Raw genomic sequence first — 25,105 nt, 5'->3', positions numbered from 1 at the left:
TAAGGCATGTTCAGTGGGGCTTACTTTCAGGAAAGTGAGTACAGGATTGCAGCATATAATGTATACCTCCTGTTTTCCAGGGGAAAAAATAAGGGTAGTTTTGCCTGTAGCTTGATTTTGTTGTTTTCTCTTCCCCTTAGAGGCAGAACTAGGAGAGCCAGGGTGGCGTAGTGGTTAAGGTGTTGGACTACGACCTGGGAGACCAGGGTTCGAATCCCCACACAGCCATGAAGCTCCCTGGGTGACCATGGGCCAGTCACTGCCTCTCAGCCTCGTGAAAACCCTCTTCATGGGGTCGCCATAAGTCGGAATCGACTTGAAGGCAGTACATTTACATTTAGAGGCAGAACAGACTATCTGACCTACTTTGTTGTAACACGTAACTACTCTGCCTTATACACTTTGCAGTACTTAAGTTTCTTGGACTACAGGAGAAGGGAGCCTTCCTTATTAAGTGTTTAACTCGTTTTGCACGCGGCTGCTTTTATTTTATGCAAACGGATTGGGGCATTGCTGGAGACTGGACTAGGTTATGATGAATGCATCAATCCCTTAACCCTTTGCTGCCCTCTGGTGATCTTTCAAGTGCATAGCGCATTACCTTTAAAAACAAATCCTGTAGCTTTTATATTTGCAGCCAGAATTATTTTGCTGATTTTAATTATGACAGCTACAGTTCCATCATAATAAAGATTTCTGTAAGAGTAACTTTTCTGACATGCCAAGGTAAAGGAGACATTGACTTGGAAACCTAAAGCAAATGAAACAGTGTCATTTTCAGATTGGTTGATAGCTTTAAAATTCAGAGTACCATTCTGTTGCCTCTGATGTACAGAGTAAAATTGATACCAATCAAACTGATGCTTCAGAAGTTAAAAAAAAGTTCCCTCTTTCTTATCGGTACATTGTAGCAGCTGTTGATTAATTTTTTCAGACAGCTTGTTCCACAGATGTAGCTGAATGATTGTAGTACTGAGATGGTAGTGTCTGATATTGAATATTCTTAAGGAAATCTGCTTGCCTGTAATGAATGGTGAAAGAAACACAGGTGGTTAAGCCTGTGTTGAGGTGAACATTTGGTCACTAAGTGGCCATTCCTGATAGCATGGTGTATATATATCATGACCCTACCAAGATTGTGCCCCAGTAAAAGTTTTGTAAATGAGGACTAAATCTACCACCACTCCCAGTTGTTTAAAGAGAAAGGGCTAAACAATTCAATATAGGGATGGAAGAACTTGCCAACATTTTTTTCTTTTCTTGTTTTTTTGCTGTAAAAGTTAAAAACATCCAGAGACAGCTAATCTGTTAAAGGGAAGATTCTGTTCATCATAGGTTTATGAAACCTGGTGTCTGTGGGAAGGTAGGAAGCAATGAGGGTGGGGAACGGGCTTCAACAACTAAGAAGGAAATCTCAAGTTCATGGTGGAAACCTCTGCGGCTTTCCTACATCCCTAGGGCTGTAAAGGAGGTGTGCCGGGGCAGATCAGGGGAAGGCATGGATTTGAAGGATCCATCACCTTTGCTGTCTCCTGACATACCATCAGACTGGGGGTGGTGGGCATGGGAAGAACTACTCCATTATGGCCAGTGGAAGGGGAACTGGTTTAGAAACCAATTTAGAACCATGGAGAAGGATGGAGAAGTGTAAGAGCTGTGGATGAGGTGGATTCAAGGGTCCATTGACACATGCCATGCTGTTGCTCTCCTGGACCTCTTGGAGCTGGTGTTGAGGACTGGGGTGGTGGTGGCTGCACCACCTCCTTCTTCAGCAGGTCAAAGAAGGTCTCTCACCACGTGCAGGTTCCAGGGAACAACATATGTCGTGCCATAGTTTCACGTCGCATTGGAACCAAGCCGATACGTACAACCGTTCTTGTGTTCTCATTTTGTACTGCCTTGGAGTTTTTAATGTGTGTGTGAGAGTGGAGTTTGGGGTTTTCCCTCCAAATCAATGTGGTATGAAAATAAATACTGAAAGTCTCCAATAATTTGGACCAAGCTGGTCAAAGCGTCCAGTTGCTGCTTCTTAATGCCAGATCGGTAAATAATAAAATCCCCCTCATCCAAGATTTAATTGTGGATGAGGTGGCCGATCTGGCGTTTATTACTGAAACCTGGGTGAGCGATCTGGGAGGCATTAATCTCTCCCAGCTATGCCCACCTGGGTATTCGGTTCAGCATCTGGGAAGGTCCGAGGGTCGGGGAGGGGGAATCGCTGTGGTCTATAGAAGTTCAATCCCTCTTGTTAGGCACCCTAACCAGGTGGCTAATGGTCTGGAGTGCCTTCATATTGCGTTGGGTCAACGAGACAGACTGGGAATACTGTTGGTGTACCGTCCACCCTGCTGACCAACAGCTTCCCTAACTGAGCTGACGGAGGTGGTCGCGGGTTTGGTGTTGGGATCTCAACATTCATGCCGAGACCGCTTTGTCCGGGGCGGCTCAGGACTTCATGGCCTCCATGACAACCATGGGGCTGTCTCAATTTGCTATTGGCCCTACGCATATTTCGGGGCATACTCTAGACTTGATTTTTGCCACTGGATTAGGGGGTGGTGATCTGGGAGTGAGGGATTTTACATCTATTCCTTTGTCATGGTCAGACCACCGCCTATTGAGGTTTAGACTCACAATGTGTTCTTCCCTCTGCAAGGGTGGAGGACCAATTAAGATGGTCCGTCCCCGGAGACTAATGAATCCTGAGGGTTTTCAGAAGGCTCTAGGGAGTTTTCAGGCTGATAAAACTGACGCTCCTGTCGAAACCCTGGTCAATCTGTGGAATACGGAAATGACCCGGGCAGCTGACACGATCGCCCCAATGCGCCCTCTCCCTTGCAGAGCTCAATTTGCTCCATGGTTTACCCCGGAGCTAAGAGTGATGAAGCAAGAAAGGAGACGGCTTGAGCGCAAATGGAGACGAACTCCCGACGGCTGTAGTCTTGTACTTGTGAAGGTCTCTACCAAGCTCTATGTGAAGGCGGTGAGGGCAACAACAAAGAAACAGTACTTTGCTGCCACCATTCAGTCATCTTCTAACCGCCCAGCGGAGCTTTATAAAGTTGTTCGGGGACTTTTACATTCTGGTCCCCAGAACGCAATAACACCATCAATAGCCCGCTGTAATGAGTTTGCGAGACACTTCCAAGATAAGATCATGACCATCCGCCGTGACCTTGACTCCAATATTGTAGCAGTTGACCCTAATGAGATGTCCAGAGCACAGTTGTGTCCTGTTTTATTGGATGAGTTTCAGTTGGTACAGCTCGAGGATGTGGACAAGGTGCTTGGACAGGTGCGGGCGACCACGTCTGCCCTGGACCCTTGCCCCTCGTGGCTAATAAAAGCTGGCAGGAATGGAATAGCCGGATGGGCCAAGGAGGTGATTAATGCCTCTCTACGAGAGGGAGTGGTACCACTTAGTCGGAAACAGGCGGTGGTGAAACCGCTCCTAAAAAAACCCTCCTTGGACCCTGAAAATTTTGACAACTATAGACCGGTAGCAAATATCCCATTCCTGGGCAAGGTTTTAGAGCGTGTGGTCGCTCGCCAGCTCCAGGCTCTCTTGGATGAAACTGATTATCTGGATCCATTTCAATCGGGCTTTCGGCCGGGATTTGGTACAGAAACAGCCTTGGTCGCCCTGTATGATGACCTCTGTCGGGAGAGAGACAGAGGGAGTGTAACTCTGTGGGTTCTCCTAGATCTCTCAGCGGCTTTTGATACCATCGACCATGGTATCCTTCTGGAGCGGCTTGTGGACTTGGGAGTTGGAGGCACTGCCTGGCAGTGGCTGTGCTCCTACCTCGAGAATCGTCTCCAGAAGCTGGTGCTTGGGGAGCATTACTCGAATCCCTGGGTACTCCAATATGGGGTCCCGCAGGGTTCGGTTCTGTCCCCCATGCTTTTTAATATCTATATGAAGCCGCTGGGTGAGGTCATAAGGAGATTTGGAGTGCGTTTCCAGCAATATGCTGATGATACGCAGCTCTACTTCTCCTTTTCATCTTCTTCAGGTGAGGCTGTTGATGTACTAAATCACTGCCTGGCCGCGATAATGGACTGGATGAGAGCTAATAAACTGAGACTCAATCCTGACAAGACTGAGATGCTGTTGGTGGGGGAGCTCTCTGCCCAGATGGCTGATGTCCAACCTGCCCTAGATGGGGTTACACTCCCCCTAAAGGAGCAGGTCCGTAGTTTGGGGTTCTTATTAGATCCGCTCCTGTCTCTGGAGGCTCAGGTAGCCTCGGTGGCACGGAACGCGTTCTACCAGCTTCGGCTGGTAGCCCAACTACGACCCTATCTGGACAGGGAGAACCTTGCCACAGTTATCCATGCTCTGGTAACCTCTAGATTGGACTACTGTAATGCACTCTATGTAGGGTTACCTCTGAAGACGGTTCGGAAACTTCAGCTGGTGCAGAATGCTGCGGCCAGAGTTCTTACTGGGATTAAAAAATATGATCATATAACCCCTGTCCTGGCCCAGCTGCACTGGCTACCAATATGTTTCCGGGCCAGATTCAAAGTGTTGGTTCTTACCTATAAAGCCCTTAACGGCATTGGACCGCAATACCTGGTGGAACGCCTCTCCCGCTATATACCTGCCCGTTCACTACGTTTGACATCGAAGGCCCTTCTCCGGGTTCCAACGCATATGGAGGCCCGGAGAGTAATAACCAGAACTAGGGCCTTCTCAGTGGTGGCCCCCGAGCTATGGAACGCCCTCCCTGATGAGATACGCCTGGCGCCTTCTTTGTTATCCTTTCGGCGCCAGGTAAAGACCTACCTCTTTGCTCAGGCATTTTAATTTAATTTTATTTAATTTGTCTTTGTCTTGATTTTGTTTCTATATTTTACAGTGTATTGTTATCATGTTTATTGTATTTTAATCTGTTTTTACCTTTTGTACACCGCCCTGAGAGCTAGAAAGCTATAGGGCGGTTTAGAAATCTAATAAAATAAATAAATAAAATAAATAAAAGAGCTGTGCGTGGCTCATCTTTTGATCGGAGTCCCCGAGATCTTTCTCTCCACACATTTGCTGCCACGGGTTCAGAACCATGGCCCTTCCCCTCCCCAGTTTCTTGAGCCACAGTATATCCTGGACAAAAGGGCAGCTCCATCGCTTTTCCCACAATACTCTCCCTTGGGTATCTGCGAATTGTACTGTTCCTGTGTCCTTTGTCCAACATGTGTCTAGCAAAGGCCCTGAGAGTGAGAATAGCAGAGCAGTTCAGCCTTAACATCGTCCATTGGCTTAAAAGTATGAAAAAGGATGGCAGTAATCTGGGAAGATCACTCTGGGTGGGTGTGGTCCAGTGCGTGAGACTCTTGGGGCTGGGCAAATGAGTAGTTTCGAATGTGCTGCAGAATGTTCTTATACAGAAAGAAGAGGGGAACATATCAAACCTTTCTCTGTGTTTTGTATTCCTTTGTAGAGAATAAAAGGAAGCGTGGTTTGTATCAATGCAACTACTAATTGTTGTAAATGAGGTCTTAGCCACTTCGGGAGCAGTACACTGGGGGTGCAGGATATACAGTTCTTTAAATAGTTATGATAACAGAGTTACTATAACCATAATACAGTCCTATAATGGGTGGTATCCAGCGTTAGTCAGCTTGGACCCACTGAAATAAATAGGCATGAGTCGCTTAAATCCATTAATTTCAGTGGGTTTGCCTTGCGTATGGCTTATTTAGCTCTCATCCAGTAATAACAATTTCATCCTCTATTTGATTTTATAATTTAAGTGGGTTCTAGAATAAAATAAGCTACCAAATTAAGAGTGCCATCCTCCCACCTCCCTCCAGTGTTGGTGGCTGGCGGTAGTGGTTTGGACGGTGTGCTGTTGCCTGCCTGCGGGAGAGAAGCGTCCCTAGTTGAGGGGGAGCTCCACTGCAGCAAACGCTCCAGCTTTGCCCGGGCACCTGGGAAGTGCCGTGGGCAGTTCTCCTGCCAGTGTCAGCAAGCACAAAGCCTCAAAATGGAGCTTTGGATCCCACGCCCTTTGCATCTCCCAAAGGGAGCCATTTTTGACCTGTTGCATAAAAGCTTCAGGAGAATGCTCCAGCACCTGCCAAGCAGCAGGGATTGCTGGGAAAGTTGTGCAAACAGGAATTCTATCGACAGCTGACTTCAGGTTACTGTAAGGTATTTTAAAAATATATCCAATAAAAATGTCCTTCCTGCGTGCTAAAGAAAGTAAGTTTCCCATTGGATACATAAAGCTGAAAAAAACAGGTGGAAAGGCATGTGGTGGTCTTCATTAACTCTTATTTTTGTCCTTCTTCCTGCTCTCTCTCCCCCCTGCAGTGTAGGTGCTAAAAACTCACCAGCATGATGGGGTCTGAAAACCCAAGCCCACAGAACCCGAGCTGTAAAATCATGACTTTCCGTCCCACGCTGGAAGAATTCCGGGACTTTGGAAAGTATATTGCTTACATCGAATCCCAGGGAGCTCACAGAGCAGGACTTGCTAAGGTAAGCTCAGTCTGGGTGTTACTGGGTGGCCAGAAGGTGGCCCAGACAATCTGCCTATGGTTTGTTTCATTGGAAAGGGCCCGGTTTTAATCAAGCAGAAAGTAAAGGTCAAGGGTTGTCACCCTTTTTGGCACGCATGCATGCTATGCACATGCATCCCTGCCATCAGTGAAGATGGCGGTGGAGGCATCAGGCCCTTAGGGAAAACTTGGCCGGGATCTTGCTTGATGGCAGACTTGTGCGATGGGCCCTGGCGTGCCTGGCACTGCCCTGGCGACCAGGATTTACTTCAAGAGGTAGGTGGAGCTTGTTGCAGGCGGCTGTTGTGGGTCTGCATGGCAGTGAGGGGGTGCCTTGGAACTCTCTCCTCGCGATCTGCAGTGCGGATCACGGAAGCTACCGCTACCCACCCACCCTAAGGAGGGAGCCCTTCAGGGGCCCCTTGGAACCCAAGAGCCACCCTGGCCATCCTCTGGTGCCGGTCCTGATTGTTGGTCTTTGCTGGACGAGTTGAAATAGTTTATATCAGCAATAAAGGAATTAACAGAATGGCCAGTGGCTGAATCATAAACCTGTCAGGCTTGAGTTGCAAAGGAACAGCCAGGAAACACAGCAAGTGTTGAAAGAGGTTGTAATAGCCGAGACAGTGCGGAACAGATGAGTCCTGGGATAGTTAAAAAGTCAAGGTACTGGAGATCCGATCAGGCAGGATGGGGTCGAAGGCAGGGAATTATGAGCAGGGCTGGCAGCTATCTGACATGGAGGTCCTACGTTTGTTTCCAACAAGAGCACAAGCCACTCACTGCCTTTTAAGCTCGGCATCTGAGGCCAGGTGTTGGCAGTCAGCCTTTCCTCTTGCGAGAGCTTGTGCTTCTTCAACTGGCTGACTGACTTTGCTGGAGTGGGCTTAATTTAGATGTATAGAATTCTTTTATGTTTGGCTTTTTGAACGTGAGTGTTCAGGTCTGTTGGGGTATCAGGAAGATTGTCTCTGCCTGTTTACATTGTGTGTCTTCTTAGTTGAGGCTTGTTTGCCACAGCTTGGCACAAAGGTACACACGTGGGACATTTAGCAGAACAAAATGGAGGACCGCTCCAGCAAGGGGTGAGAGTTAAGCACCGAGACACAAGGTCCTCATTAAAGCAGGCCAATTACTAATTTTATTACAGATTCACAGGGGAGTCCGGTATTGATGAAAGCTTTCCAGGTAATGTTTCCTTGTCCAGTCCAGTGTACTAATGAATTTCACAATCTCCGATTCCTTAGAGGTCGATTATTCTCACTAGCTGTCAGCCAGTTGTAGAAGTCAGATGCCATGAGCTTCCCTCTTCCATTGTATGAGGGTTTCAGCTTTGTTTGGCTGCTTTCAGTCTTGTGTCCTAACTGCCTTTTTCGACAGATGGCAAAAGGGTGTTGTTGTGGAGAAGTGGTGGTGCTGGGAAACGCTTTGCCATTTTTAGGCCTGAATGGGGAATGGCGAGGATTGCCTAGGGTGAATTCCATTGTTTCCCAAACATTTGGAAGCTGGGACACATCTTTTTTTCTCCACAAGTAAAACGGAAGCACACATCAATATATACTTTCTTGGTCCTCTCCCAAAGGAGTGGTGAAGAATCTACTCTGCAACTTCAGGGAAGCCTAACTTGTCCTGCCTGCTGGCTTCCGCACCTTCTCTGCCCAGTCGGTCAAGGATGGGAATGTGCTTTTCTGGTCAGTAGGGATGCCTCTGGGGACACCCCACCAAGCCGGTCAGCTGCAGAATGAGTCCATCCTTGCTGCCTCACTTAGAATACCTCTGCTTTCATATCAGTCATCAGAGGAATGGGTGCAACCCGGGCCCTTCCAAGGAGCATATTGTGGTAGATGCATCTCATATGATGACTTAATTTTTACTGGCTTGGCTTCGACAACTCAATCTTAGGGATAGTACATGGTTTAAGAAGTGGCCCAGGAGAAGTGTGTGCTGACTTGTGAACTGTTCAGACCTTGCCCCCCTAGTAGGTGATAACAAATGCAGCGTTGGCTCCCTGCAAACTGTGGTTTGCAAATTAGAAGCCAGCCTCAGGGAACCATGCTGCCTCCTGCCTTCTGTCTTAATGAATTTTCTCCTTTTCTTAGTCATCCTTAACCATGGTTTATTGTTACATCTGCACAAATACTTACTGTGACTAATGTTAACTAGGTGCCCTCTATATCAGGGTTTGCAAACCTTGTCTTCATGCTCTTGCTAAAGTGGAAAACTTTTGTGAGTATTAATCCTCATTAATATTCTGAAATATTAGTATTGCGTTAGCATTGCATAATAATGAATATGAATGTTCATTAATATTAAGTTCTGAGGTAATGCCAGACTGAGGAGGAAATTCACAGTAGAAAGTGAAGGTAGCATGCATTCCTGAGGCATCATTTGAGAAGTATATGCCTAGTCAGTTTCTCCATCTCTGTGCATGCTGACGTGCGTGCGTGCGTGCGTGCGTCAAGTTGCGCCTTTTTAAACCAGGACTTCGTTGGCAGTAACGCCTTTTAATCTTGCTTTGCTGTTGGAGTTTTCATCATTGTTCTCGTTCAGTTTCCAAGGACTTCTCTGGATATATTCCAGGTAGCTGGCCCCTCTTACATCTAGGCAACTGACCCAGCATGGTGTCCTTCATCACTGTGAAACAGATGTCTTGTTTTCTTAGTTGGGTTGTACTGTACATAGCAGGTGTTGTGATCAGTCTCCTCCAGGTAGTTGGTTCTGTACAGTCAGAAAGCTTTGTCTCCCCTCCTTTTTTTTTTTAAAGTCAACATAAGACAAACATTCCTCTTAATGTTTTCCGGGGAATGTGTACTTGAGAGTGCCGTTTGCACGTACAGAACTCTTGTTGCAGAATTCTGTGGGGTTGGAGTGACAAACGACAAGGAAGGAAGGGATGTGTGAACTTAGATTGGGTGGAGAAGCCCGCACAAACAAGGCAGTTTAATAGTTATTACAGAAAATGCTCAGACTTAACGGAGAGGCAGTTCTTTAATTCCAGGAATGCCTCTCCTGAGGTACTTCCTTGCCTCCTTTATCTCAGGCCAAAAAGTGACTCTTCCACGTTCTCTTGTATAGAGTGAGGGACCATAGAGAATGTGGCCTTCGAAAATGATACTCTTGCAGGATGTTTCTGTCCAGAAGGACCCGACTTCTAGGGTTGGGCATTTGACCAGCCGAAAAGTATTTGCTCAACTGACCAAGTAGATATTCTCAAATATTTTTAAAGCATTATTAATGGTCTTGATGCTTAAGGACACTACAAAAAGGAATTAACTGATTTTAGGGTTGCACAGGAACTCTCCCCCCCCCATACCCAATGTTAAGTCTAGTTTGTCTTCAATGTGAACAATTTACTGTGCAGTTCTTCTTGTCTTTGGCTTTTGTACTGGAAGACTCGGACCAACTTACTGAATTGGTACTCCCTGGGAGCAGGTGTTGTCCTTTCCTGCACAGTTGACTTGTTCCTAGCAAGGGCTTCTCTCAAGGCTGTTCAGAACTGAATTGAATTCATGCCACTCTGTTGTTGTAACTGGAGCCTTCTCTGCACTAAAGCTGTGCTAGTGAGGCTAAGATAATCCTAATTGCTCCTACCAGAATGAAAAGATTTTTTTTGCCATTAGCCTACTGTCCTTGTGCCTTTTACTGGTGAGGTTTTGACACGTGTTTTCTCCTTCCCTCTTTCTCTCCCCCATCCCATCATTTGCAGGTGATTCCTCCCAAGGAGTGGCAGCCGCGCAGGACCTATGATGATATTGACAACATGGTCATCCCTGCTCCCATCCAACAGGTGGTGACTGGGCAGTCAGGGCTCTTCACCCAGTACAATATTCAAAAGAAACCCATGCTGGTTGGAGATTATCGTCGCTTGGCCAATAGTGAGAAGTACGTACCTGTTAGGACCATCATGGAGTCTCTTTTTAAGCGGGTTGTGATTAGGCTGTGGGAACAGCAAGTTCTAATGTACCACTGATAGAGACTACCAGTTGGTCTTGCTTGGTTGCCTCCCTGGTACAGCCTCCTGTCCTTTTTGTGGGGCATGTGTATATGCGCTTTTATGGCAGAGGTGAGCAACCTTTTTCCTGCCGAAGGACACATTCCCTTGGGGACAATCTGTCAAAAGCCACATGCCTACTAAGGTTGGAGCCAAGACAAAAGTGGTCTGGAATGAAGACTGCTCTGCTTCAGTTTCTACTGTGGCTATCTCAGATTAGAATTCCAGAACTTGTGCAGGTCTCCTCAGAAGTAAGCCCCACTTAGCTTTGATGGGCTACTCTCATACTGTTCTGGAAAGCAAGTGAAAGCAATTTCTTCTGCACATATGCACATATAAATATACAAGGCAGAACCTACCAATGTGTTCGTAGATATCGGGGGGGGGGGAAACACAATTTCCTCAATCTATACAATTGGGAAACTTTAAAAAAACACATTGGTACATTTTTATCAAATAAAATCTTGTCACAGTTGTTCTGAAACTGCCCAGGAATAGAGGGAAAACACTGTAAAAAGCCAGAGAAAATCAGTAAGAAATGAACAGGAAGGAAGGAACTCTAATGGAATGGAAGAATGGGGCAGTTCCAGGATGCCCGCCTGTGCTTTCTGGGGTACCCATGGCTGTGCAGCACAAAGAGGTGCGTGCCCTGCCTCCGCAGTGTGGATTTTCCAAGTCAGCAGTGATGCTCCCATTGCTGTTGCAGAGTGGGAATAGGCTGCCCATGAGCTTCCGGGCCAAATTGAAAGTTCTGATTTTGGTGTACAGACCCCCCTGCATAACTTGGGACCGGGATACCTGTATGATTGTCTTACCTGTTATATACCGTTGATTACTGCGCTCTGTAAATGAGGGCATCCTGCAGATATAATCTCATCAGGAGGTCCGCTCCGCACAACATAAGAAGCGGACCTTTAGTGTTGTGGCATCAACACTTCACCGTCTCTGTTGCCTCTGTTGGCACCTCTTGAAGACCTTCCTCTTTCAACAAGCCTTTTAAGTAGAGGCCGTATCCCAGGCTGCGTCTGTGCTGGAATGGCTTTTTAAGAAGGTTTTTAGTTTTTTAAAGATGTTTTAAAGTGTTAAGATGCTTCAAAGTGCTTTTAGCGTTTTTCTTTGCCACCCTTGGCTCCTTCTGGGAGGAAGGGGGGAGGGATATAAATTTAATAAATAAATAAATAAAATAAGCGAGGGTAAGCTAAGCCCTGTCTAAAGTTTCCATTGAGGGCTGGGGGGTTGGGGGCAGGGTGCTGTCTGTTGCAGTCGCCTTGTCAGCTGTGACACTTCTGGCTCTTTCAAGGTAACAGGCTGAGCCACATTTAAGGCGGGGAGGAGGGGGAAGGCTCTCCAAATGCTTTGAGGCCAGCTTGTTAGGGGAAATAAAACTTCACATAGGCATTGCTTTTGTACAGGAAGTAACGTACTCTTTCAGACCTTTGTATGCCTGCTCCAGTGGAGCACCTGCACATGTGCAAGTGTTGCTTGGCTGCCTCTGTGTGGTTTGCATCTTCCTTCCTGCACAGAAGCATATCCCTTTGTAAAAAAAAAAAAAAAAAGTATGAGACATCTATTGGGTGAGTTTGCCTCTTCTCATCTTTTTCCCCTTTCTTTTCCAGGTATTGTACGCCCCGCCACCAAGATTTTGATGACCTAGAACGCAAATACTGGAAGAACCTGACTTTTGTGTCTCCTATTTATGGGGCGGATATCAGTGGTTCTCTGTATGATGCAGTGAGTGAGAAGCGAAATGAGATACATTATATGTGTCCACGCTACAAACCCAGTTTGTTTTGAAAATGGGCTGGTTGTAGTGTCATGTCATGGGAGTGCTGTTCTCCGGGTTCCTGAGTTGGGAGCTGTGACAGCTTCAATAGACTTAAGACTGGTTTTGAATTTGCCAAGATCCCATGGGAGGTGGACCTTAAGGCAGGCTCTGTGGGAGTGCCCATATGTGCAGTATACTCTGGGCCGGTTTCAGTCTCAATTTGTCTCCCTCTGCTCACTCTCATTATCATCTTCTTTCTCTGCAACCAGAGATCAACGCATCTTCTCCTTTGTGTCCTCTGTGAATCAGATCTTTCCTTAACGTTGGGCGGAGGGTGATTCAGGTTCCGGACAGGAGCTTTTGCACTAGTTTGATGGAGTGTATTTCTATATATTTTGCCTGCCTCAGACCTGCTGCCCAGCGTGTGGGTCTCATCTCTCTGTTGTCAGTAATGGCTGCTGGCGCCCAGCCCCTGCCAGATATGCTTCCTTAAGACAAGGCGAGTGAGTGTGGCAACCAGTAGCCCCTCTGCTGTTGAAGCAGCAGGAGCTCTTGCTTCCTCTTCTGAGGCATGGGTTGTTTTTCCTCCCACAGGATGTGGAAGAGTGGAATATTGGGAATCTGAACACTCTCCTGGACATGGTAGAACATCAGTGTGGCATTATCATTGAAGGCGTCAACACCCCCTACCTCTACTTTGGGATGTGGAAAACCACCTTTGCTTGGCACACAGAGGACATGGATCTCTACAGCATCAACTACCTGCATTTTGGGGAGCCCAAGTCTTGGTGAGTGCGTGATGGGCGGGTGTTTAGCATTAGTAATGGGCTCCAAAGCCTTCTAGTCCAAAGGAGGACTCTTAGCAGGGTTGGCAGTCCCGCAGAGCTCCTCTGCCTTCAGACCCAGCCACTGGGCAGCCATACCTCTGTGCCAAGGATGCTCAACCTTTGAACCATATCAGAGCTGGAGGGGGCTGAGACCACGTGGTCCAGTCTTCTGGTAGAACCCCACCCTTTGCACAAAGTTTGTTCAGAGGACACTCGTATCACTTGAAAGGGTCTACAGGGCAAGGGACAGGATCCAGCCACGCAACAGCCGTTCTGCTCAAAGGGTCCCTCAGCATGGAAGGCAGTGTAGATTTGTGCTCAAGTTGAGTGGGCTGCTCTGGGAAACATGGGGTTAAACGAGCCCTTGATAAATTACTTTTATGCTGTTCTTAACCTTTTTTCTGCCTGCCTCAGTTTTACAGCTCCTTCTGTAAAGACAAGAATAATATTCTTATGTCTATGTCAATGTGTGTGCTGTGCCTTTCCTACCCCCTATTTGAATACTGTAGTCTGTCACTTTTTTAAAAAACAAATTGATTTGTGAGCTGCTCTAGGAGCCCTTTTGGCTGAAGACTTTTATACTTTAAATAAATAAATAAAGCCAGGCGCGATAGGCTGGAACCAACAGGACATGGTGGAATTGGAAAAGCCTTCTTGTGAGCTGCGTGTTTTATTGATTGACTGATTGAAACTTTATTTTTACCCCGCCCTTTTTCCAAACTGGAACTCAGGGCGGCTTACAAATAGAACTACATGTAGTTAAAAACATAGAAAAGCATACAATTAAAATACAATCAAACTGTGCACAACCTTAAAACCGTAAAAGGCACTTAAAAATCTAAAAACAATTTAAAATAATACAGATAATAATGTAAAACAATAAAACAAGCCTTATAAAGCCCAATCCTAAACACCTTCTATCCCAAAGGCCTGTCGGAATAAAAAAGTCTTTACTTGCCGACGGAAGGATGGCAATGAGGGGGCCATTCATGCCTCCCTAGGAAGGGAGTTCCAGAACCTAGGAGCAGCCACCGAGAAGGCCCTATCTCGCGTCCCCACCAATCGCACTTGTGAGGGTGTTGGGACTGAGAGAAGGGCCTCTCCTGAAGATCTCAGGGCCCGGGCAGGCTCGTATAGGGAGATACGGTCTGACAAATAGTTTTATGGCAAAGGTGAAGCCATCACTGTGAAAAATCAGGCCAATGGAGGGATTTGCAAATCTCTAGAATTCTGGTAATCTCCTTCTCCAGGAGGAGACCTGTTTGTGCCACTGCAGCAGGAGCTTGCCAAAGTGTGGGACGGCCTGGCATATTGCTCTTGGTACTTGGGAAGGGCTGTCACTCAGTGGCAGAGCATCTGTCCCGGGTTCAGTCCCGGGCGTCTCCAGGCAGGGCTGGGAGAGAACCCCCGCCTTTAGTCCTGGAGAGCTTCTGCCGGTCCGTGTGGACAGCACTGAGCTAGACGGACCAGCAGTCTGACTCTTGTGTAAAGCAGTTTCCGATGTTTATAAATGGGCAGGCCTTCCCTGTGTAGCAATATTGGGGCTGCGTTTTTTGAAGTGGGTGTGGCTACTTCCATAGCTTTATTAGTTGTAATTAGTAAATGGCGTGTGCGTATGTGCTGTTGTGGATGTGGAGAAGAGCTGGCAGGGAACAGCAAGCCTTCTGTCTCCTGGGTGTCCTTTTTTTTTTATGTCCGTAATGCATAACAACTTGACGGATATCCCAGAGGGGGGCTTTCCTGAGATTCTTGATGCAACTTATAAATATTGACATTTGCATGCAAATTGGAGTTGAAATGTCACAGAAAACCTGTTGTCTGCCAGAGCACTGTGACAAGATTTGTTTTTTTCCAGCTGTATGGTTTCCCACTGGCACTGCTGCTGATTGCCAGGACGGCACTGCTGCTGATTGCCAGGACGGCACTGCCTGTGGGTGTGCCAGCAGCAGGCCTGGGAGCCAAGTCAATATCTAAGAGGCCATTTTGCAATTGCGACAGGAGGAGCCTGCTGTGGCTACCGCCTTCCCCACAGGTATCAACTCACCCAGCTAAGGTCTTGCTGTCATTGTGCAGCTTTTCAAAATACAGCGTCAGGGTTTTCCACCTTTAGCCCCAAAGAGATGCTGCCCACCCCCCACCTCTGGTACGAATTGAAAGAAGTGATTTGTTGCACCCCCTCGTGGCTCATCTCTTAATCTTTGAAAGTTTGAAAACTCCTCTCTGTTTGCGTCCTGGTCTCCGCTAGGTGGTGCTCGCTCCGCAGCTGGAAGATCTGCTGTGCTCTTTGGACATACAACTGCATTCATAGGGTTGCCATAAGTCAGAATCGAAGGCAGTAAAAGGAAAGAAAGGGGGCTGGGCCAAGTTGCTGATAATACTGAGGTGTGTGAATTCTGAGACACATTTAGCAGGGAAAGGAGTCTTTTTCGTCTAGTTTGGTTTTCCTCTCTCTTACTTCGTTTCAGTTCTACAGAGATAGGAGTGGTCCTTTTCTACTTCCAGCAAAGTTTGTCCATTCTTAGACTAGCGTCAGTGGAACTAGAACCTTCTTTTCCATTAATGTTGACGTATGGTTGCCACCGAGTGAAGATTTTCCTGGTTCTCTCTTATCCTTCTGGGTGTTTTAGCTGGGTAATGCCTTGGTGAACATGCATATGTGGTTAGAGGGAAGTGGGGTTTCACTCTGTTCCTTTTGGAATTAGTTTATGATCATTTTCAGTGTTTGTTTTTAATTCTTTTGTATTGAGACTTTTTGTAGCAGGTGTCTCAACGCAAATGAATATTATTATTATTAATAATAATATAATGCAATGTAATTCTTCCATAGAAATTACTTCAAGAAGTGGGGAGGTTGAAATCATACTCAGTAAAAACACTGTGCCTAGCTTCTTTCTCAAAGGGGCGCTGCTCTGAGTTGCCACCAGATCTTCCTATTAGTTTGTTCCTCCTCGTGTTGTTCTTTTTATCCTAGTGGGTCTACATATCCCCCCTCCCGCCACTTCCATTGTGAACACACAGAGGGAATTTCCCACCCCTTGTCTCTTCTCTATACACATTAATATCCTTCAGGAGATTGGGGAATGCGCAAAGGGAGACCTGCTGGCACCTCATAAAACAGGAACACAATATAAAGGTCTCCAGAAAGCAGAGGGACCATAACTCAGTGGAAAAGCATCTGCTTGGTATGCAAAAGGCCCAAGGTTCAGTCCCTGGCACATCTTGTTAAAAGGATCAGGTAGCAGCTGATGGGGAAGTCTCTCCTCAGCCCGAGACCCGCCTAGAGAGATCCTGCTTGGCAGAGTAAATAATATTGGGCTCGATAGACAAATGGGCTGACCTGGCATATGGCAGCCTCCTATGTTCCTGGTCTGCATGCATCTAAATGGAATATACTATTTGTTGTGAACCAAATCTGGGCTTGACGGCGCATCTGTAGCACCGGTTTCAGTTGGCTGAGGTCCAGTTTGAGTGTCATGGTTCCTCCCCCCCCCCAAAGAGGGAATTGTAGTTTCACAAGGGGTGCCAAGACCGCTTTGAGATTCTCGGCCTGTTTGCTACACAGCTCTACAGTGAGTTCCTTGGTTTGGGAACTGTGGCACCAGACTTACCTTGCGGGCTCATATTAAGGTGAGTTGAGCTTTCTGTTTCCAACCGTGGCAAATTAGATGCCACGATTCAGAAACAGGGCATGAAGATGCATATTATATATTTATTGCATCCCACCTTTCCTCCAAGGAGCTCAAGGTGGTGTACGTGCTTCTCCCACTCTTTCCATTTTATCCTCACAACAATTCTTGGAGGTAGGTTAAGCTGAGAGACAGTGACTGGCCCATGGTCACCCAGTGAGCCTCATGGCTGAGTGGGGATTTGAACCCTTGTCTCCCAAGTCCTAATCTGACACTCGAACCGCTACAGCACCCTGGCTCTACAGTCTTGGGCTTCCTCTGTGCAAAAGGCATCAAACGAATGTTGTGTTGTAGTATAAATGTGCTGCAAGATCTGCCTTTGGGTATGAGGAAAGTATCTTGCCTTCTCTTGCACAGGCTGTTCTCTGCTCCTGACCAACCCCTCTCTCTTCTGACTTCCTCCCTCTCTCCTGTCTGTAGATTGTTCCAGTTGAATTATATTTGTCCTTTTCTGCATTTGTTGCTGTTGTGAGAGTTGACAGTGTCCTTCCTTAAAAACTTTATTCTACTGAATAGAATATATCCCATTCACTGTGGTTAGAAGCTTTTCCATTCTGCCCAGATCTGCAAGGTGGAAACAAGCAGAGAAGCCTGCTAGCAAACTCAGTGATAATACTTGGCAAGGCTCGCTGCTGTTTAGTCCAGCATTAGAGGGAGGTCTGAGAATACCCTCGGAGCACGCACGCTTTTGATAAGAGGAAAACTAATCCTGCTTCCTGATGGGGGTTCTGTAATCAGAAGACCACTCCAGCAGATGTTTCTTTTGTATTAACGCCAAAAGCAGCTGGGCTTTTCTGGGCAAAGATTTATCAATGGAGATTAGTTGAAACCTCTTCTGGCCAGTGCAGGAGGGCTTGGGATTTCTGATTTGAAACTCTGTCCTCCTGATACTGATTGATCGATTGATTTCCTTCTGTCTTTCATTAAAATCAGCTTCACACATGCTTCCTGGGTAAACATGGGCAGCAAGCAGCAACACTTTTGCCAAGGACAGCCAGCTCTCCCTCTGAAGCTGTTGCAACGTAGATCTGCATTCATTAATGAGATTCCTGTAAGCTGACCCCCTGCCATTTAAGCAGGGCTTGGTGATGGCGGTGACGCAGCGGGTGTCAGGAGTTTGACTGAGGGGGTGAGGGAAGTGGACAGTTTGGCCCATGATGAATCCAGTTGCTGTAATACAAATAGCCCCCCCCCCGGCACCTTAATGAAAAGTGTAAAACCTGCCCATGCAGGTGAAAGCTACAGTTGCGATGTGCATTTATAACCCTGTCATTTGTGGAGCTGGTTCACATGGGTGGGGTTGGCACTCAGTGTGTGACATCAGTGCTGATGTGTATGTTTCTGAATGGGCTGTCAATAACACCTCTGACGGAATTATGACATAACCTCAAATCAGTTGTTTCTCAGCAGTCATCAGCTGTATGGTAACCGAAGTGTAGAGAAATGACACAATTCACATGCATGTCTGAGCCAGCCCATATTCTCTTCAGAGGAATATTTATCTAAGTTTCGAACTCTTCTTGCGCCTGTTTGTTTTGCCAGTACTGTTAAGATGGGAAACGTATTCTCTCCTAGTAGGAGAGAAGATGGAATTTAACTGCATTCTTGTTTGCATGGTATAGAAAGCAGAACAGAGCGACTGTTAAGCTGAATATAGCTTCTGGTTAAGGTGTTGACTTGATGTACAGACATGGATGTTTCAAAAGCTGTATTAGAATCAATTCTCCCATACGAATTCTATCCCCCTGTGCAAAGAATTAGATCAAGCAATGAAGCCCTGTTGTGTGTTACATCATAGGAGACAAGACTATTATCTACCAAAAAATAGTGCTTTCTCATACATGGTTTGTACATAACTGTGCCTTATAAGGATGCCATAGGTCAGCAGGGGGAGCTCTTTGATTGCAGAAAGAAGAGGGAGAGGAAAGACCCATGGAGCTGCCTGCCTTTTGTCAAAAATGGCCGTTAATGATGATTCCGTGACTCTCCTTCCCTGGTTTCTACCTCTGTGGAATTCCCAGCTCCCTTCATCCTTTTTATAGACTCTTCGACCCTGGTAGTGATAATCTTAGAGTCCCTCTGGGAATAGTAGAGGCGAGGAGAGTTACAAACTCCACCAGTTTGGAAGCCATGCTGTGCAATAACAGAGGCATAGCTGGTATTAACAGCCACGGGCAGGAGACATTTACGCATCACAGGACATTGCACTGGTGCCCTTCCACTCCTTTAAAGTACTCCCTTCACAATAAAATCTTTGCTCATGTCAGTTCCCTTCCCTCATTAGACTTGTCTAGGATGGCAACAATTTACTTGCTGGCTCAATCAACTAAAGCTTTGGTTGATTAATTGACAGGAGGCAATTTTAATCAACAGGGTGTCTTAATTACGGCTGCACTTTTTTTAAGGGGGATATTGTAATAGAAAACAAAACATATCCCATCGATGTGTGGTAGCTTTTCGTGAATTATAAATTTTCTCATACTTCCTTTTGTCAAAAAGGTGTAGACGTTGAGGCTGTTATGTAGTGTTATAAATGTAATTGATTGAGAAATGGGATAAAAAGCAGCTGATCAACTTTTTTTAAAAAAATCTTATGCTTATAAATGTCTAGTTTTGCCTTTGTCTGCCATGCTGTTCTGCATTGAGGAAGGTGGCCAGCCAGTGCTGTGTGTGTTTTAAAACTACTTTGCACTTAGCTTGTAGACAGAGTTAAAATTAATCCAGGGTAATTTTGCTTATAGCAGTATGTGTGTCCTTTTTGCTTTGCCACGAAAAAGTGTTTACCTGCAAGTGCAGCTGTTTTGGATTTTTCAGGTGTGGCCTGCAATCTGGCGCAGTATTTCTGAGAATCGATGGCTTTGCTCCCCCCCTTTCCGGCCAGGGTGTGGTTGGGAGCAGCCACATCCAAGTTCAGCCCTAGACACTGTGCAGGAGAGTGTGGATGAATGGAAGTAGGACTGTGAGCCCCAGCAAGGAGACTCCATTGCTCTGTGGACCAAACAATGGGGGTGGCCTGCAGTCTTAGTCTTCTGAACTTGAAGAGTCTGTGAGCAATGTCGTTCACCCAAGTAGCTCTCTAGGCTAGGTTCCAGATCTAAGACTAGGAGTCCCTGGCCAGGTGTTGTCGTGCAGTGCTTCAAATCAGTACACCTTTCCCTTTATCTGTTTTGGGCTGGAATGTGATTTCCTGGGGCAGGGTGTAAACGGAGTATTGGGGAGGAGGGCCACTGGCTTCCAAACCCACACCACAGGGATTCTTTTTGTGCTGCCAAGAAATTTCCATCTTAAGCCGCCCACGTGGGGAGCTGCCAAATTGAGCCCATTGCTTTGCAGGCTTGTCTTCGTCTAATTATAATATACAACGCTTTCATTCCTTGCTCTAATTACCCCCTTTTCCTCGTCTGCCCTCCGTCTTTGCATTCAGTCCTATTCCGCATGCCATATTTGAACCTCTGGTGGTGGTGGTGGGAGGTGTGCACTGTATCAATTAGGCATATTATATATAATTACCTTATACACTTCTGTGCAATGATTAAAATGTAGCAAATTGCTAAATTACATTACTGGAAAGCTGAATATTTTTCCTTTGAGAGGGGGAGAAAACCCAGTTCAACTCTTCCCTTCTTCCCACTCCCCAAAATCCAGCCAAGCTTATGAATGTTTCACGTGCTGCCCTTTGTGAACCCATGAATCTTCTGAGGGCATTTATCCTAGGAGGGTGTTTGGTCTGCTTGGAATATTGTTGCCCGTGTTGGTCCACAGAATGATTGACACAAACAAGACAATCTGGTTCCTCTTATTGGACCCAACTATTCCTTAAAGGAAGCTGTCACACCATTAAAACAAATCCTAATAAAGACGGTGCTTCCTTGACTGAAGATTTTGTATTTTAAAAAAAACTTCCATGAGATTTTTTTTTTAATTCAAATTAAGAAAAGCAAAGATACAAATGTGGGGGAGGATTGGTACCTGCCTCGTCTCTCCCAGTCAGCCAGAAAAGAGGAAGGGGGCAGAGGCAGCCCTGATGGCTGGCAGGAGATGTTTAATACTATTAATACTATTATTAGTATTAATTTTTTAATATCCTGCCCTTCCTGCCAGAAGGAGCCCAGGGCAGCAAACTAAGACAGAAGACTAAAAACACCTATAAAACGACTTAAAAACAAAACGTCTTAAAAAATACCTTCAAAAACATTTTTTTAAACATTTCCAACACAGATACAGGGTGGGGTTAGGTCTCTAATTAAAAGGCTTATTGACAGTGGAAGGTTTTCAGCAGGTGCTGGAAAGATAACAGACTGTGCCTGTCTTAATATTTAAGGGGAGGGAATTCCAAAGGGTCGGTGCCACCACACTAAAGGCCCGTTTCCTATGTTGTGCGAAACGGACCTCCTGATAAGATGGCATCTGCAGGAGGCCCTCACCTGCAGAGCGCAGTGATTGACTGGGTATAGCAAGGGGTAAGATGATCTTTCAGGTATCCTGGTCCCAAGCTGTGTAGGGCTTTGTACACCAAAACCAACACCTTGAGTTTACTAGCTGATGGCCCACCTATGGGCAGAGGCCAAGGCTATGGGCTGTAGACGTGAGGACAGCTGCTGCTGTGAAGGGTGGAGTCTTAATTGGCAGAGCAACTGCCTCCTATGCTCATGACACGCCGAGCAGGATGGTGATGGGGGGATTCTTATTCTCACTCGGAAGAGGCTGGACTCTCTCGTGAGACCGCAAGCAGGCGTAACCTTCAGGATGCACAACCACTCCCAAGTAACCATCCAAGGTGGAGGTGCCTTCATGTTTCCACAAAAGCTAGCCTGCAATCTACGCAGCCTGTCGCTTTTTCTTTTGTGGACCCTGTTCATGTGGAGGCCTGGGACTGAGTTCCGTAGGCTGTTGGACAGAGGGCCGGCAGGGGATTAGAATAGATAGCCACCTGGTCCTTTATAATTCTGTCAACCCAGCTGACAGTATTAGCTGTAGAGAACCAAAGAACAGAAAGGTTTGAGCAGCAGCTCTTATTAATCAGATTACAAATTGTCTGGCTTTGTTTGGGGAAATTGGGTTATGCAAATCCGTTGACAAATCAGTTTTTCAAAGTTGCAAAAATGAAGCAGCTCAGCGTTGTCTCTCTTTGGTAATGTTGAAGCCTGTCGTGGTGGGGGTGAGGGCTTGCAAGGTGGAGAGTGAATGAGGAAAATCAAATTAGTCAGTCCAGCGAAGCTAGAGACTTATTTGAAAAACCCTTCCAGTTCAAGTTAATTTTGACTACATTACTCAGCTGCCTGGCCAGAGGGAATAGTGTTTGGGCTGCCTCAGGCTGCGATTCCATCTTGAAGAGTTGTGCAGGACCTTGGTGATGAAATGCATTTCCTTTGGTCAGTGACAGGATGCCGTAGAGAAAGTTTCAGGATGTTCATAGCAGCACTGGAGCCAGAGAAAATAAGACACAAAGCAAATGTACTTAATTTCCTTTGAGGTTTGGCTGTTGTTTCCGTAATAAGCAGCGATGTTGGCGCTCAGCTTTTCTTTCTGCCCTCTAGTGGTTCACGATTGCTCTGCAGAGTCCCCTTTGTCCCCTTTTGGGCTACAGGTGCCGGAAAGCCGTGCCCCATGGACTTCTAAATTTATTTTATGGGGTTTCTTGCAACTGTACAAGATCTTTGGGGATGGATATCATCTCTGAGTCTTGTGGCTCTTTGGCCTCCTTCTCCTGAAGAGACCCCTGTTCCCTGCATGTAGGACAATGCTGTGATAGTTGAGTCCCCAAAATTACACCTTTTAGTGCCATAGTAGAGAAGAAGCGAATGGGAAAGACCTGGAGGCTTTATTAAGGCAGCGATCCTGTTAAAAAGAGATCTTAATGCTGCGAATTGGTGTAACTTTAATTGGCCAAATCTGCACAGATTTGCAAAGGAGGACCTACAACTGGAGAAGGGGTGAAGGGAGCATACTTTGATGAAGATACACGGAAATACCATTTTATCAGAGGCATCCCTTCCTCGGCGTGAGACAGGTGGGAGTGCCCAGCTCTGTTCAAAGGTCCCTGCGTGGGTTGAAAAGAACGGATGTTTTACAAAAAAAAGCCATCCTGCCGTCTGATGAATCCGGGCCACTTTTGAAAAATCTAGTTGAAATGCTTTTAATTGATTGATCAAAAGTTGCAGCTCTGTTTCTCATTTAGTCCCTAAGGACTGTCTTCATCTTTTTTGGCTGCTTGCCCTACCAGACGTAAGTTTTAATCCCTGGGAACCATTTTGCCTGAAGCAAAGAACCTGCTGCATTCATGGAGCTCAAGATTCCTAAGCCTGTCGTCTTCTAATATGAGGAGGCTCTCTGGGTTTATTCAGTCCTTCCTTTTGTCACCAGTTCCCTTCAGCAATGGCAGGTTCTCTTCCCTGGCCTTTCCCATGTGTTATATTGTGGCATGTGCCTCCTGTGTCCATGTCCTTTGGAACTGCTGAGGTTGGTGTTTGATCTGAGGTTCTGTGGCAGCATGTAAGCGTGAGTGAGAATGAATCTCCTGACGATTGTCAGAGTAAAGTCTACTAAAAGGTTAAGAAGTCGTCTTTGAAATTGGCAAGAGGCTTGTGTCCATCTAGTCAGCTTTAGGAAGATTGACTAGCAAAAGTAGTCAGTGGTGGTAATAACCTAGCATTATAGAGTTGGAAGGGGCTTGTCGGTCCTCTAGTCCATCCCCTTGCTCAATGATTATACAGATGCATAGACCGCTTCACAGCATACCCAGAGCTGGAGTATCCTATGCGGGCGGCTGTCCATCCTCTGCTTGAAAACCTCCACAGCAGGAGAGCTCATCACCCCTCCGTATCGTTGCTTCCCCTCTCAAACTGCTCTTACCGTTCAGACGTTTTCCCTCATGTCAGATTCTACCCTCCTACAACTTAAGCCCCTTAGATCTCTTGTCCTCTCCTGTGTGACAGCCCTCCCCTCTTTTTTGAAGAGTACTCTCATGCCCCCCCCCTGGGTTGGTTTCAGTTGAGGATGCCAGCAGTACATAGGAGCATAGGAATCAGGGTTATACTGAGTCAGACCTCTTGGTCTCAGTGTTGTCTACACTGACTGGCAGCAGCTCTCCAGGGTTTCAGGCAGGGGGTCTCTCCCAGCCCTGCCAGGAGATGCCACCACTGGGGATTGAACGTGGGACTCTATCCCTGAGCTGCAGCCCTAACGCCCTCGCCAGCCTCTTCCAGTAAGGCACAAGTACGAGAGGCATATCAGACTGGGGCAGGTCTTAGTTCAAACCCCTGCTGGCTTCTACTGGGCGTTTCATGTTGGGGAGGATGAGGATGAAGAGGAAGCTGGTCGACAGACAGAAGCACGAACCAACCGCTCTGCAGGGAGAGTCTGAAGGACCCCGGCCAGAATTCCGCAAGCTACTGTGCGGCTTTGCCATGGTTATCGTGGCCAGCGGGGCAGTTGCTGCTTTTAGCAGCGCCTCAAAAGCATGGCTGTGACCTTGTACTTCCATAGGGCCTTTTCCCCCCCCACACGCAGGCGCTGTCTGTTACTTTGGGGAGGCGCCAGGACTGTAGTCTGTTCTGCCTTGGGTGCAGACCGTATTGAGCTTTACTTTCCCCCAAGCTTGGGGCTTTGTGGCTGTAATTGTGCTCTCCTCCACATAAATGCACTCTCCACCCTCACCCCCAGGACAGAGGGGCTGCTTAGCTTCCAGGCTATTGGCATCATCCTTATCTTTGACGCATGCAGTGTACAGAGGTGATACATGTAGGCATTTGAGGTTTCCATTGTTTAGAAGCAACTGTGTGGCCAGAGGAATTTACACTGTGGTCAGGAGGAAGCGAGAGGCAAAAAATACTAAAACGGCAAAGAGGCATGGACTGCTGCACCCCTCTGGCACAGGCCTTCTTTTTGCCTCTTCTTCCTTTTTTTAAAAATGGCCCTGCAGTGCTGGACGGGAAGCAAGATTTATGGTAGCATTTGATTTATGGTTCAGCTGCACCACCGTTTGGCAGCGCAAAAGCTCTTACCAGTTGATGAGCGGGTGGAGGGCTTGGATGGCGCTCGCTCCTGTTTATTTCCTTTGGCTGATGACAGGGAAAGCTGTCCAAGTGGCATGGAGAGAGTCCCACTCTGGCCTTCTCTGGCTAGCCCAAACTGCTTAGGAGAAGAATTCTTCATTAGAAGTCTCTCTGTGTGTGGGGGTCAGGGTTCCGCAAGGAGAAATGATGTATGTATCGAGAGTTTACATCCCCCAGTAATTTGGTGATAGATGGGAGGAGTGCAGCATGAAGTTATTAATACAAGCTTTCAGGCTTCGTATACCGCAGTCATTAGTTAATCAATGTGAACCATG

General features: G+C 46.6%; 1 protein-coding gene across 2 annotated transcripts in view; it reads left to right on the top strand.

Moving 5' to 3' along the window:
- Positions 1 to 25,105, top strand: part of KDM4B (lysine demethylase 4B) — a 168,342-nt gene that overhangs the window by 20,772 nt on the left and 122,465 nt on the right. For both annotated transcript variants that reach the window (XM_061600866.1, XM_061600867.1), the window contains exons 2-5: positions 6,320 to 6,487; positions 10,214 to 10,389; positions 12,115 to 12,229; positions 12,858 to 13,051. In XM_061600866.1, coding sequence (XP_061456850.1) covers positions 6,344 to 6,487; positions 10,214 to 10,389; positions 12,115 to 12,229; positions 12,858 to 13,051 — 629 coding nt within the window. In that variant the 5' untranslated portion in view covers positions 6,320 to 6,343. The remainder of the gene's footprint in view (positions 1 to 6,319; positions 6,488 to 10,213; positions 10,390 to 12,114; positions 12,230 to 12,857; positions 13,052 to 25,105) is intronic.

Source organism: Rhineura floridana, chromosome 18, assembly GCF_030035675.1.
Source record: "Rhineura floridana isolate rRhiFlo1 chromosome 18, rRhiFlo1.hap2, whole genome shotgun sequence".
NCBI classification, from domain to species: domain Eukaryota; kingdom Metazoa; phylum Chordata; class Lepidosauria; order Squamata; family Rhineuridae; genus Rhineura; species Rhineura floridana.
Note: the sequence above shows the minus strand (reverse complement) of the source record. Positions and strands in the feature narration are given on the sequence as shown.